Raw genomic sequence first — 14,979 nt, forward strand, 5'->3', positions numbered from 1 at the left:
ATCTTCAAATGTTCCATGACACATAAATTCAACCATTTGCCTATCTTTAGGTGTTAAGCCTTCATAAAATTGAGAAACAACTCTCCAAATTTCAAAACCATGATGTGGACAAAGATTAAGCAATTCTTTGTATCTATCCCAACACTGATAAAAAGTTTCTCCTTGTTTTAGAGTGAAAGTGATGATTTGCCTTTTGAAAGAATTTTTTCTATGAGATGGAAAAAACTTTTTCAAAAATTGTTGTTGCAATTCATCCCAAGTTCGACTGGATCCCGATCTAAGATTTTGTAGCCAAGTTTTAGCTTTATCTTTTAAAGAAAAAGGAAAAAGCTTAAGTCGAATGGTGTTAATGCTACAATTTAGATCATTATATGTGTTGCACACTTCTTCAAACTCTCCTAAATGCATGTATGGATTTTCAGAATCTAAGCCATGAAAATTGGGTAAACGTTGGATAATACCAGGCTTAAAATTGAAATGAGATGCATCAGGGGGAAAAACTAGACATGAAGGTGCACTAGTACGTGTAGGATTCATGTAATCTCTAAGTGTTCTTCGTCTATCATGATCATGTTGAGATTGAATTTCATCTTCATTTTCTTGGATGGGTTCTTCCGCCATGTTTTGTAAAAATAAATGGTTATTTCGAATGAGTCGACCACTAAATGTACGTGACCAAATGCTCATGCAAATGCAAATGCAAAAGAATAAAAACACACAAAAGCAATAAAAATTCAAATAGAGAAAAATAAACTATAAACAAAATTAAATAGACTTGAAATTAAATTATACTTCCCCGGCAACGGCGCAAAAAACTTGTTGCGACTTTGATTGTTGCACTCCCGAGAGCAGGTTGTCCACCAGTAGTATAATACGGTGAGTCCGAATATCGTATCCACAGGGAAGGTAAGGTAATTACAAGTCCACTACAATGTCTTTTTGTTTTTGTTTTTTTTTTCTTTTAATGGTTTGAATCTTTAATTGGTAATTTTTAATTGTTCAAATTTTAATTTAAGTAGTTGAGATTAAAGAATCCACTCTTGGTATTTTAATAAATTTAACATTAATGAACATTATTGAAATCCACTTAATAAAATGGTTCCAATATATATTAAATAATCATATTTTTATTATGTTATATATTATTATCTTATATGTATATAATATATACCAAATGTGAGGCCCGGGACCGAAGAGGGCGGGGAGTGATCGCCGGTGCCATGAGGTGACACGGACAATGAGCGGCTCTTGGCAGGCTTCTAGGTGGAGGGAACTTGAATGAACCGTTCTTGCACCGGAAGGAGAGGGAATCCGAGGCTGTTCAATGTAATGGACTGTACAGTTGAAGAGGGCTTAAAAGATTTGATTGGTACTACTCATATCACGAAGGTGCATCTTCTTTTCGGTAGCTCATCACATAAGAACTCCAAAGTTTAGCGTGCTTGACTTGGGGTAATTTTGGGATGTGTGACCTCCTGGGAAGTTCCTAGGGTGAGTGTGAGTGAAGACATAAGCACGCTGGAAAGACTCGTCTTGATACAGTGAGGACAGTCGTCGAATCTGGGCGTTACAGTTGGTATCAGAGCCGACCTCTCCGAGTACGGTGTGGTTCGGGGACGAACCAAGCGGAAGCTGGTGGACATGTGAGGCCCGGGGCCGAAGAAGGCGGGGAGTGATCGCCGGTGCCATGAGGTGACACGGACAATGAGCGGCTCTTGGCAGGCTTCTAGGTGGAGGGAACATGAATGAACCGTTCTTACACCGGAAGGAGAGGGAATCCGAGGCTGTTCAATGTAATGGACTGTACAATTGAAGAGGGCTTAAAAGATTTGATTGGTACTACTCATATCACGAAGGTGCATCTTCTTTTAGGTAGCTCATCACATAAGAACTCCAAAGTTAAGCGTGCTTGACTTGGGGTAATTTTGGGATGGGTGACCTCCTGAGAAGTTTTCTAGGGTGCGTGTGAGTAAGGACATAAGCACGCTGGAAAGACTCGTCTTGATACAGTGAGGACAGTCGTCGAATCTGGGGTGTAAGATCCAAAATTAAGACGACGTAACCCAACGGAATGCAAATCTAGGAATTCTGAAAAATGGTTAATTAATTGATATTAATTGCTTACTTGATTATGTGACATGCATGATTATTTGTTAAATATGATTTAATTGTCATGATGCATTAAAAATGTATTTTTAAGGAATATTCCAGTGACGATCGAGGAACGGGGACCGATGGCTGAAAAAAATGTAAAATATTTTTATTAAATAATTATTTAAAATATGGTTGAGGCTTTTTAGTATTTTTTAAAATAAAGGGTTTTTTTATACGCCGGGACGTGAATTTTATCGGTGTTGGTTTTTCAAGAAAAATACGAATTTTTTAGCAGTCCGGCTAATAAATTCACAAATTTATTTTTACCAAAACTTTGTTGATATTTTATTTAAAACCTAATTAGACTAATGAGCTTAATTTAATGGCTTAATAGGCATTAGCCTAATTAGTAAACTAATTAGCCATTTTATTAATATAAAAACACCCAAAAACCCTACCATGCAACAAAACCTCACGGCAATCACTTTTCAATTCTGAAAAACTCTTCCAACCACACACCATCACACACGGCACTACACATACACAACTTTTGATGGATTTTCGAAGGGTTCAAGGGACTTCAAGCCAAGGTTTCGATCCGTTCTTCGTCGTCAATGTTTTTTGTGCGTATAAAACGCAAAGGCACGCCATATTCTCCTTTTACTCATCTTCACACCATAATATGTTTATATGCATGAAAAGTATGGAAAAAAAGATGCACTTTTATTATTTTCGTTTTTGTGCTTCATCATGAATTTTAAAGCTTGTTAATTGATTCAAAAACATGTTTAATATGTTAAAAAGGGGCTGCCATGATTAGGTAAGATTTAAGGGTGGTTTCTAAACGTTTTAAAGAGTCCTAATCACATAAATAAGCTACACATGAAAACAATCAGAAGCTGGAATGTGGGACGAAGAACAAAGAACCGTGAGTGTGTGTTGTGGTTCAAGGGGATCGAGAGTTGTGCATGGGGCTTGGGGGCTGGCTAGGGCTTGTTGGGGCGTTTCACCAAAACTTGTAATTGTTGTCAAGTATTTATTGTGCTATATATATTTGTAAACACTAAATCAAGGTTCCCACTTTAAATGGTTGGTAAAACCAAACAAACATTTAAATGGTACCAAGAAATTAATATTATAATATATTCATATATAATAAATCAAGGTATCCACTTTAAATGATTGGTAATACCAAAGTATACTTTTAAATGGTTCCAAGAATTTAGTGTAACATATAACAAAAATAAATCAAAACTCCCACTTACAAGTAGGGTATAATAATATTTAAAGAAATAAATATAACATAACAATAAATAATGATTAAATAATATAAAACATAAATTCTTACCTTTTATTAACCTTATTATTATGCCAAGAGTTTCACCTTTTCATCTCAACTTTGGGAAGTTAGCTACTCATTATTCAAAGTGTAAAACTTTGAATATGAATTTAACATGCTAATTAAATGAAGAAATAAAGGAAAAACAGAGAGAGAAATATTATGAACTCAAAGGTTTGTTCATAAAATGAGAGAAATCTCAATACATTACAATGCACCCCTATTTGTAGCCAAATTTGGGGAGACAACCACAAATAAAATATTATTTTTTACACATAAAGATGCATTGGTGTTCCAAGAAATTAATATTTTAATACACATCACTTTTGAAAATCTTCTCATCCGAATTTTCTTCTCCACATAAAAACAAACATGTAGATATTTGAGTTGTTCGAATTGTCGTATTTTTTTTTAACCATTTGACCAAGTAATTTGAGAGTTATGGTCAAATATTAGAGCATGGTAAAGCTGCCACTTCTTTGGTAACTTTAATTGTTGTTTAATTTGATCCCATTTGTGAGAAGATTTTTATCTCATGCTTGCCACCAATATTATAGATATTAACATCAACTTTATACAGGTCCAAGAATCATCTTAATCCCATTTGCAACGCCAAGTTTATTTTTGTTTTATCGAACCTGTAAAAATAGTAAAAACTTATAATTACACAACAAACTTATATTTTATACAATTTATTATAAAAACATATAATATTTAAACATTTAATAAAACAAAAACTATATATTTATAATATAAAACATTTAATTAATATACAATTTTTTATCTTTATCACTCACCATCGGTTTGAGGATGGAATGCGGTGCTGAATAATAATTTAGTCACCATCGCTGTTGCAGACTCTTCCAGAAAGATGATGTAAATCTCGGATCTCTGTCAGAAACAATAGATACTGGAATCCTATGCAAATGAACTATCTCTCGAATATACAACTCGGCATACTGTGTCATGGTGAATGTCGTCTTGATAGGTAGAAAATGAGCCGATTTCGTGAGACAATCAACTATCACCCAAATGGCATTATATCCCTTAATAGTCCATGTCAATCCCACAACAAAATCCATAGCGATATTTTCTCATTTCCACTCTGGAATAAGAAGTGACTTAAGTTTTTCCGCTGGCCTCTAATGCTCGGCTTTGAATTGTTGACATGTCAAATATTCGGATACAAATCGCAGGATGTCTCGCTTCATACCAGGCCACAAATACAACAACTGCAGGTCTTTGTACATCTTCGTACTTCCAGAATGAATGGAGTACGGAGTATCATATGCTTCTTTCATAAAACTTCTCTCAAATAATCGTCACTTGGAACCCAAAGTCGATCTTGATATCGAACAATACCATCCACCTCAAAATACAGCTTCTGGCCCTTAGCTTCATCTCTCAATCTCCAATTTGGCAATCGCTCGTCAGTAAACTACCCTCACTTATTCTATCCCTCAAATTCAGTTGTACTGTCATGGTGGGAAGATTAAGAGCCTCGCCCCTAGCATATACTACTAGCTCAAACCACTATATCTAGGACTGTAGAGGTCTCTGAATTTTTAATTGATTAATACAACTATTTTTCTACTAAGTGCACCCACTAATATATTAGTTTTTCCCAGATGGTAGCTAATATCACAGTCGTAGTCCTTAACCAACTCTAGCCATCTTTGTTGCCTCATATTCAACTCTATTTGTGTGAAGAATACTTCAAACTTTTATGGTCAGTGAAAATCTTGCACTTCTTCCCATATAAGCAGTGTCTCCAAATCTTTAGTGCAAAGACCACTGCTGCGAGCTCAAGATCACGTGTAGGCTACTTTTTCTCGTGGACTTTCAACTATCTTGATGCATATGCTATAACTTGGTCATTTTGCATCAGAACTGTGCCAAACCAAGTTTCGAAGCGTCGGTATAAAGAATATACTCTCCTTGCCCCGATGGCATCGATAAGACTGACGCTGAAACCAAGGCTTGCTTCAACTTGTCGAAATTTCTTGGCATTCGGATCCCCATATAAACTTTTCATTCTTCTTTTTCAAGGCGGTCATGGGTACCACAATAGATGAGACTACTTGAATAAACTTTCGATAATAGCCGGCTGATCCCAATAAACTACGGATCTCGGTTACGCTCTTCGGTACGGGCCATTATTTCACTGCCTCCACTTTACTTGGATCAACCTCCACTCCATCTCCAGAAATGATGTGGCCTAAGAACGCCACTCTCTCGAGCCAAAACTCACACTTGCTGAACTTTGCATATAACTTCCTATCTTGCAGTAATAGCAGTGTTGTCTTTAAGTGCCAACTATGCTCTTCTCTACTCTTCGAATATATCATAATATCATCAATGAAAACTATAACAAATTGATCCAGATACGGCTGAAATACGTGATTTTTGAGATCCATGAAGATCGCTGGCGCATTGGTCAACCCAAATTGCATGACCATAAACTCATAATGCCCATATCGAGTCCTGAATGTTGTCTTATTAACATTGGACTCTTTCACTTTCAACTGATGGTATCCCGAATGAAGATCTATCTTCGAGAATATCGATGCTCCTTGCAATGGATCAAATAAGTCTTCAATGATCGGTAAGGGATATTTATTATTGATGGTGACTCTATTCAGCTCTCAGTAATCAATGTAGTCTCGCATAGTATCATCCTTCTTCTTCACAAACAATATCGGTGCGACCCACGGAGAACAATTAGGGTGAATAAAACCCTTGTTCAATAATTCTTGTATTTGGTCCTTTAACTCTTTCATTTCAGCTGGTGCTAGACGATAGGGTGCTTTAGAAATTGGTACAGTGCCCTGCATCAACTCAATAGAAAAATCCACCTCACGGTCTGGTGGAATGCCAGAAACGTCCTCGGGAAAGACGCTAGGAAAGTCTCCGACGAGTTCAACATCCTCTAGCTTCTGGCTGTCGAGAACATGTATGGAAGTGACACATGATTGAAAAGCTTGGCATCCTCGTCTCATAAGCTTCCTCGCACACATACAAGAGATAATGTGCAGCATTTTCTTGTCACTCGATGCCTCAAAGATAAAAGACTTTCAACTAAGCGATCGAATAGACAATGTCCTTTGTCAAAAATCTATAGAAGCTCCATTCAATGATAGCCAATCCATGCCAAGTATGATGCCAAATTCAGGCATAGGGAGTACGATGAGATCTGCCTGAATCACATATTTTTGTAAACGAAGCTCCATATTATTTATAATGCTCGACGTGATCATTTGATCTCCGGTAGGAATAGAAACTTTGAATCCCAATCCCATATCCTCGGGTACAATATTTAGTCGCTTGAAGAATGTCTCGGATATGAATGAGTGTGTAGCTCCAGAATCTAGCAATGCATAGGTAGCTACATCTAGTATGAATATCCTTCCTGCTACGAATACACCGTCAAATCTATTCGTGTTGAAGCTTAAGGGATTTATATCATTATTTTCCAAAAATTTTGAAACTTAAGTTATTGGACCCTATTATTTCTAGGGAAAATTTCAATTTCAACCCTTATATTTTCTACATTAATGCATTTTCATCCTTAAATTTTTTGAATTACAGCATTTTTCTCCTTGATTTTCGAATTTTATTAATTTAGGCCTTAAACTTTCTAAAATTGCTAATTTAACCCATAGGATTTCGATAATCACCATAAAATCCCCTAATCGTGTAAGTTTTACAAAACGGCCCTGAATTTTCGTAAATTACAATTTGGGTCCCTGAAATTTTCAAAAACACCATATTTACTCTAGAATTTTCGGTTTTACCTAATTTCAGCCCTTAAAGTTTACGGATTTTATAATTAAGCCCCTAAATTTTCAAAAAATGGCATATATGCCCTCTTTTTCGATCATTTCTCAATTTTAAACCTTAAAATTCTTATTTAGGTTTAATTATCTCCTTTGTATTATTAAGGCTCATGATTCATGCTCAATTTCCAACATTTCTAATGTCATTCCCTGAATTCATCTACTGTAATGCATCAACCTAATTGCTTCTAGGTTCTTCTTGATCCCAAACAATTCTCATAAAAAATTTAATATTTCATGCGATATAAGCAATATAAAACATTAAACAACTAGGTTACTGGTGATAAGGGTCGTGTCTGGCTCCTACTCAGCTTCTTCAACATGCATAACATAAGCTCTCCCCACAGTAGGTCATTTCTTCTTCGGGAAATCAACAGCCTTATGTCCTTCCTCATTGAATATGAAGCACTTGTATGTCCCCACATGCACTTGCCATAGTGTAAACGATTACATTCCTTGCATAGTGGCCTATCATCAGATTTTGGTGCTACAGGTTGTGGTGGCTTTTGGTGGTACTGGAATCATCACTTGTCCTTGGGGCTTTTATTGACCTTGAAGTCTAGGAGGTCCCATATATGGCTTCTTATTCGGCTGGGAATGCGGCTGGTGTTGCTGCCTATTTTGCTGCATATCTTTCAAAGCTTGCTCGGCTTGACATGCATATGTAGTGGCAGTGACGTAGTCCGTGGATCGCATCATCATCACATCACATTGTATAGTAGGTCGTAGACCATCCAGAAAGTGCCTAAGTTTCTCCGCAGCATCTCTAGCAATGAGGGGCACAAAATAACAACGCCTATCAAACTTCCTCACAAACTCGGCCACAGATGTGTCCCCCTGGCGGAGACTCATGAACTCTCTCATCAAGCATCCTCGGATGTCAGCAGTGAAGTATTTCTCATAGAATATCACCTTGAATCGAACACAAGTGAGTGTAGCCAAGTCAATCCCATGCTCCGCCCCTTCCCACCAAAGGGAAGCATCATCTCTAAAAATATAAGTAGAACACCTAACTCGGTCAGCGTCTCCCATATTCAGATAGTGGAAGTGGACCTCTAGAGATCATATCCAACCCTCAGCAGCAAAAGGATCGGTTGTACCAGAAAACTCCTTCCAACCGAGCCTCCGAAACTGAACATAAACGTCGTTCTGAGGCCTCGGAGCACGATGAAACTGCTTCTCAAAGAAACGTGTCATACTCTTTAGTGCTCGAATAGCAGCATCCCCATTATGAGGTGCATTCCCTTGACGATCATCAACGTTCTCAGCTTGCCTATCGGGACTACGTGCGCGTCTAGGAGGTATTATATCTGAACGTTTTTCAATTCTAAAAATGACCAACATGCACTCAAATCTAAGTTTTCTAATCATGCAGCATTTAAATTTCATTTATCATTAAGCTTTAAACATGAATATCATTAAAATTTAATAAACATGAATCTTAAACATATAATTCATGATATCATGCAGTTCTAATCAATAAAATCTATAGAACATTTAAACTTAAAAATTTGAGGCTCGATGACTGAGCTTCCCGGAGCTCGCGGTGGCACAATCCTTTGCAATAACATTGCTCTGATACCAACTGAAACGTCCACTACTCGTTTTTTCTTAAAAAGTACTATTTTTTTTCTTCCTATATATATGTATATATATATATTTTTTTTTAAAAAAAATAATTTTGCACCATTTAAAAATAACCAACAAACTATTATTTGAAAATCCAAAGGAAAGAAATTCAAGCATAAAATCGTCAATCGTTTACCAATCCTAAAATTAGCAATATGTCAAAATAAAAATAACTTTAACATCCTCTCGAAAGCCACTCAAAATTATCATGAAAGTCGTAAAATCTTTAAGGTAAATAAACTTAATTTAGATTGCGGAAACTAGCGCTGGTCATCGGGTTGTGTGCACCTTCAGTCCAGTAAGATCAACTATCAAGTCCCTCAGCAATATCATTATCATGCTCATTTGCATGGATCACACCTAGTGAGTCTAATGACTCAGCAAACCATAATCTTGGTAACAAGTAATCCATATACAATCAAATGCAACAACGAAAATACTTTTACTTAAAAATAACTTTTCATGAACATGCATAAACAATTTTCCTTTCATCATATACATTTTCCTATTCATCATATACATATACGTTTTCTTTTTTATTGAATTCAAATCGTTAATTGTGAATTTCGTATCAGCTGAAGATCGATGGATCCATCTACGTGTAACCACGATACTGAGCGGTGGGGACATCAATGACACTCTCACCCATCAACTGAGCCTTGGTCTTACATATCATCATAATTATCATATCATCGTATTAGTCACAATCACTTCATTTCCTTCAACTTTTCACATTTTCTTCGGGGATTCAACAGCCTTACATGTATGCATGCATGCAACACATCTTTTAGCCTTAACGTTTCATCCTAAAATTCCAAAAACATTTAAAATAAATATTTAACATATATTACAGAATTCAGGACACTGACAAGACGTCTATTACTTTTAGGTGTAAAATGACTGTTTTACCCCTAGACTTAGCATTCCTCGATTTTGACCTTTTTTTACTTTTATTGACTCTAGACCATCCCAAATAATTATTTAAGTTTGACATAAATTTTTATATTTTTATTTAGCTTAAATTCGAGGCTTTCGATTTAATTTCATATTTATAATTCATAAGGCATTTAATCCTCCAATTAATTCGAACTTTAATATTTTCTTTTCAAATTTTAAACATAGACTTTTTATACCTAAATTACCCCTGTGAACCATGGTTCGACCCCCATGGATCATGGTTCGAACATTTAGCCATTTAAACTCTATAAACAAACCCTAGCATGAAATCTTGAGCCATTTTCACATTTTCTTGGAGCAACCTCGAGCCAGCCCCTGACCAGCCCAACTAGGGACCCTATGGACTAGACCTGACCCACTTAAACATCCCCTAGCCCACACCTTTAGTCCCAGCATGATCCGCTGCCATTACTTGCTTCCTAGGACTGTAGTTCAACAAGGACTCTAAGCCTGAGCCACCACCCGAGCCCCAGCCCTCCAAACCAACCCGAACCTTCCTCAGACCTAGCCCAGACCACCCAGCCCAAGCTTTGACCCTCCATTCAGCAGCCCCTTGCGGCCGCAACCTATGCGCATGGGAAGAGTCCATGCGATCATGGGCTCTTCCCTAGCGACTAGCCACGGGCTAGGACCCTCCCATACCCTTAACCATGACCCCCACCGTGCCCCAGTCCAGCCCTAGCCAAGCCCTCAATGCATATCCCCTTAACCGAACCCTAGTGTACCATACATGAAAATTTTCGCTCAGGCCTTCTCCTACGCACATGCAGCCTTTGGTTTGGCACTTATGGACCTTTATTGTGTTGGAAAAACATCCCTCCATGTTACCATACCATGTCAGCTCCTTTATGCATCATTAGGAAGAGTTTCGTATCATGAAAACACAAGTTATATGCATGTATGCCCACGAAAATCAAACTTGTGCAACCTATTTTTTCATGCAAAGTTAAACAATATACGTACACTACAAGGAAAAAGGCCTACGACAATGGTGAAAAACCGTTGTCGTAGGTATTTTAAAACTGTTGTTAAAGCCTCTGTGGTTAAAGGGTGCGCTCAAAGACAACGGTTTTTTTCCGTTGTTGTAGCTACAATTTGAAAAACTGTCGCCTCCAATATTAGCGATGGAATAAAGCCAAACCGTCGCTCATTAGCGACGGTCAGATCATGATTTCCGTCGCTAAATTTAGTGACGATTATTTCATGATTTTCGTCACTAATGTTAGCGACGGTTAGATCATGATTTTCGTCGTTAATATTTTCGAGAAAATAAAAAAAAATTACTTTTAATAATTTAATAAATCTAAAAAAACTCTTACAATTTGAATAGATAACAATATTCATGATATTAACAAACACTTTAAAATTTACAAAAATGAAAGAGAAAAAATTGACCCTAAATCGAAATTAAATCGTTTAAGAAAAAAAAGTTTTAAATGTTGTAAAATGTTAAAATTGTGTCAAAGAGAAAAATTTTAAGTGTTGTTAAGTGAGTGGGAAAAAAGGATCGGAGGGGCCGGTATTTAAAGAATGTTTGCGATGATCCGGTATTTAAAGAATGTTTGCGACGATTATACCAATAATCGGCGCTATTAGCGGCAGTTGCTCTTTAAACCGTCGCTAAGTATGGCGGTTATTTTCAATTTTGAAATACAGCGATGATTTGGTTTAACCATCGCTAAAATTAGCGACAGTTTTAGCTAAAAATGTCGCTAAATTTAGCGACGGTGGCAGATAAACTGTCGCGGTAACCAAAATCCGTTGTTGTTTGACGAAGAAACACGGTTTTATAAAACCGTTGTCGATTGTCCAAATTAAACATGCTTATAGACAACAGTTCATAGAACCATTTTCGTAAACGCTCAAAGACAATGGTTTTATAGAACCGTTGTTATTGACCCTAAAAACCATTGTCTTTGACCCCCAAAAGACAACGGTTTTTATAAAACCGTTGTCTTTTGCTTAAAAAAACGCCATATTTTAACAACGGTTTCAGTGAAAACCGTTGTTTTATGTGTGTTGTTGATTCATGAATTTCTTGTAGTGGTAATATGGAGTGAAAGATGATTGAAAGAAAGTTATGTGTGCCATTGCGCACGAAAACAAATTGAGATGCGAAGATGTCGAAGCACGGAGAACCTTACTTGTTTTTATTTCAGAACGATGCTTCTTCCTCCCACCTTCACGTGTTTGTGTGTGCTTTGTGCTGCTAGGAAGAGTTTGTGTGTGTGTGTGGAGTGGTGGGCATGAATATGAGGGTTTAGGGGCAGGGTTTAGGGGTTTAAATTATAATCAAACAAAGTGATGGGATCTTGGGCCCATTAACATGGTATACTAGGCCCACTAAGCCTATTAGTGCATATTTAAAATATTTTGCTGAGAGAAGTTCGTGAAAATATTAGTCGAATTCTCGAAAATTCATATTTTAGTCGAAAATCGAACACTGGTTGAAAATACGACTTGGCGTGTAAAAACACCTCAAAAACCCTCATTTTCGAAAATTTCAATTAAATTAGGCCATATGTTAAACAATTAAGAATAATCATTTCATAAAATATGTAACATACCGTACTCTTACTATTTAAAATTTTCGGAAAAATTAAATTTTTTTTTTAATACACATGAAAGTTCAAAATTCGATAAAATAATTGTACGTCTCAATTTGTCGCAATGAAAGATCTAAAATAAAGTTAGACAAAAGTGTTTGAACATTTTCATAAAGACTTAAAAACATGGGCGGTCCTCGGGTTTAGCCTCCCACTCAGTCCAAGCCTGCTCCTTGGTCCCCACCTCTTGTCTTCTCATAAACATCCTCACCTGCATCGATCAAGTCTAGTGAGTCTAAAGACTCAACACGTATAAACTGAGAATAACGAAGTAATACATAACAAAACCACATGCAGCTTAAAAATAGAACATACATACTTGAAACTTGAACTTGAAGTAAACTTGAACATTCATACATATCATAGACGTGCCATAACGTGAAAACTTTCATAAACATGCTTGTATACTTGTGCATACATAAACATACATGAACTTCATTATTTTGCATAGAGATATGTTTCAATCCAAGTGACCCATAACATAATCGCCTGATCAGACTAAACCACAGTACTGGGATGATGGGGACGTATCCACTGCCACATACATGAGATCCTCGTTCATGCTTTAACGGCTTTCCAATCCTGATCTAAACCCGTTCATGCTTTAACGGGGTGGGTTGGTCCCCGTTCATGATTTAACGCTTCCCAACCCCATACATACATTGGTCACAAGACATTTAGCATACGTCAAAAACTTGAAAATATTTTTCTTGCTCGTCAACATACTTACTTGGCGTTGTGAGATTCGTTGGATTTCATTTGAGGTCGTTGCAGCACATACTAAAATGAATTTAAATACTTAACTTGCATAACTTAGACATAGGTATTCGTGCTCACCACCGAATTCAATAAATAATTTAAAACATTCTATAGCACTCGGGACCTGACCTCGTTTAAATCATTGTACTAACCCAAGACATGAAACTCCAAGACACAATAACATTTCCCAAAAATATATGGTGCACACGGACCCCGTGCATGGGTCCAGGTATGGGTCAGTGTAGGCTCGCAAAAAGTAATCCTCGGAAGAAAGGACACAGACCCCGTGTCCAGGTCCGGCTCCTTGTCCGTGTAGACTCGGTAATCTTTGTCGTGCAGAAGGGGAAAGACACGGGCCCCGTGTCCTGGACCGTGTGGGGGTCCGTGTAGACTCGAAAAAATATGTCACCAAGACGAAACCAAGGCACGGACCCCGTGTCTGGGTCCGTGTACCTGCGCAAATTTGAAACCCCCAAAAATTTAATACACATATTGCTTAATACTCTAAACCCAATCATACGGGCTATGAACCGACACCCCGAGACCCATCTTAGTATGCCATAACATTGAAACAAAGTCGTACGGACACTCAAAACCACGGCGACCACCCTACTACACATGAAAAACGTGGCAATTGACGCCAACTCGTTTCCTACGACTCCTAATGCATTCGAGTACCTGTCGACACTAAACGACATAACAAATGACATCCCAGCATCTTACTACGCATACCTAGACGCAGCAACGATCACCCGTTGATCTCCAACGAAGCTTGCAACAATAAAATCTCAAAAAACACATCAATACATAATTTTCTGAAAACGCAGTTTGAGCAGCCCCACGAAAAAAATCATAACTCACTTAATTTTTACCCAAATATTTCGAATTTACTGTCAAATCGAAGGTATCGAAATGTTCTACAATTTTCGTGGGGAAATTTGTCTCAAAATCACGAACAAAAAATCACAGTATTTGAAAATACAGCAAAAACAAAAATTTTAGATCTAAAAATGGTTTCAAAAGTGATCTAAACATAATTGCTCAAACTCCTACGCATCGCACATGTATTTTTACACATAAATAACAACACAACGCATAATATGACGAGATCGATACAGCAATAACAGAATATACGTGTCTTTTGATGATAAACTTTACTGAAACGGCGATACTGAAGCGGAGAAAGAAGCGAGGTTAATCCGGGACGAACGTGGCTCTATTTTTCTTGAATAAAAGTGACGAAATTTACTGAAATCTATGAAGGAAGGGGCGGCTGCTGAGTGACTCCAAGAACCCTAATATTTGTTATTAAAAATGTGAAATTGAGAATGAATGTGTAAGTGTGTGTTGTGTGTTGTGGCGTTAGTTTTAGTGTGTGTAAACATGTGTGTGTGCATGTGTTTAGGATAGTAATTAGGGAATAGTTAGTGCTAAATAATTAATAAGATTACTAATAAAAAGGCTAATTAAAATACCACCTAACATGTTATTTATAATGCTAATAAAATGTTAACTCATTATAATTTTAAAATAAAATTCCCCACCACTAATTCTTTAACAGTTTAAAATAATTAAATCATCTAATGATAAAATTAGACTTAAAAAGTTACTAAAACTTAGTAAATCTTTTAAAATGCCCCATCCTCAATCTTAAAATAAAAATACCATGTTTTAAATTGTCAAAATCATCACCAGTCTTTTCTACGATCCCGTCTCGAATAATCGCCTGAAATATGAAACTCGAAAAACATTTTAACGT

At 36.9% G+C, this 14,979-nt stretch overlaps 1 protein-coding gene across 1 annotated transcript; it reads right to left on the bottom strand.

Annotated features, from left to right (window-relative positions):
* Positions 1–6,540: 6,540 nt before the first annotated feature.
* Positions 6,541–8,301, bottom strand: LOC140817928 (uncharacterized). Its single transcript, XM_073177718.1, has 2 exons — positions 7,821–8,301; positions 6,541–6,842 (listed from the first exon to the last, which is right to left on the bottom strand). The coding sequence occupies exons 1-2, from the start codon at positions 8,299–8,301 to the stop codon at positions 6,541–6,543; spliced, it is 783 nt and encodes a 260-aa protein (XP_073033819.1).
* Positions 8,302–14,979: the final 6,678 nt, after the last annotated feature.

This window comes from Primulina eburnea, chromosome 17 (assembly GCF_022965805.1).
Source record: "Primulina eburnea isolate SZY01 chromosome 17, ASM2296580v1, whole genome shotgun sequence".
NCBI classification, from domain to species: domain Eukaryota; kingdom Viridiplantae; phylum Streptophyta; class Magnoliopsida; order Lamiales; family Gesneriaceae; genus Primulina; species Primulina eburnea.

Coding starts and splice junctions, on each gene's coding strand:
- LOC140817928 (XM_073177718.1), bottom strand. CDS start 8,301: ATGGGAGACGCTGACCGAGTTAGGTGTTCTACTTATATTTTTAGAGAT. Junction 6,843..7,820: donor GGGACCTCCTAGACTTCAAG/GTCAATAAAAGC, acceptor TATTCGTAGCAG/GAAGGATATTCATACTAGAT.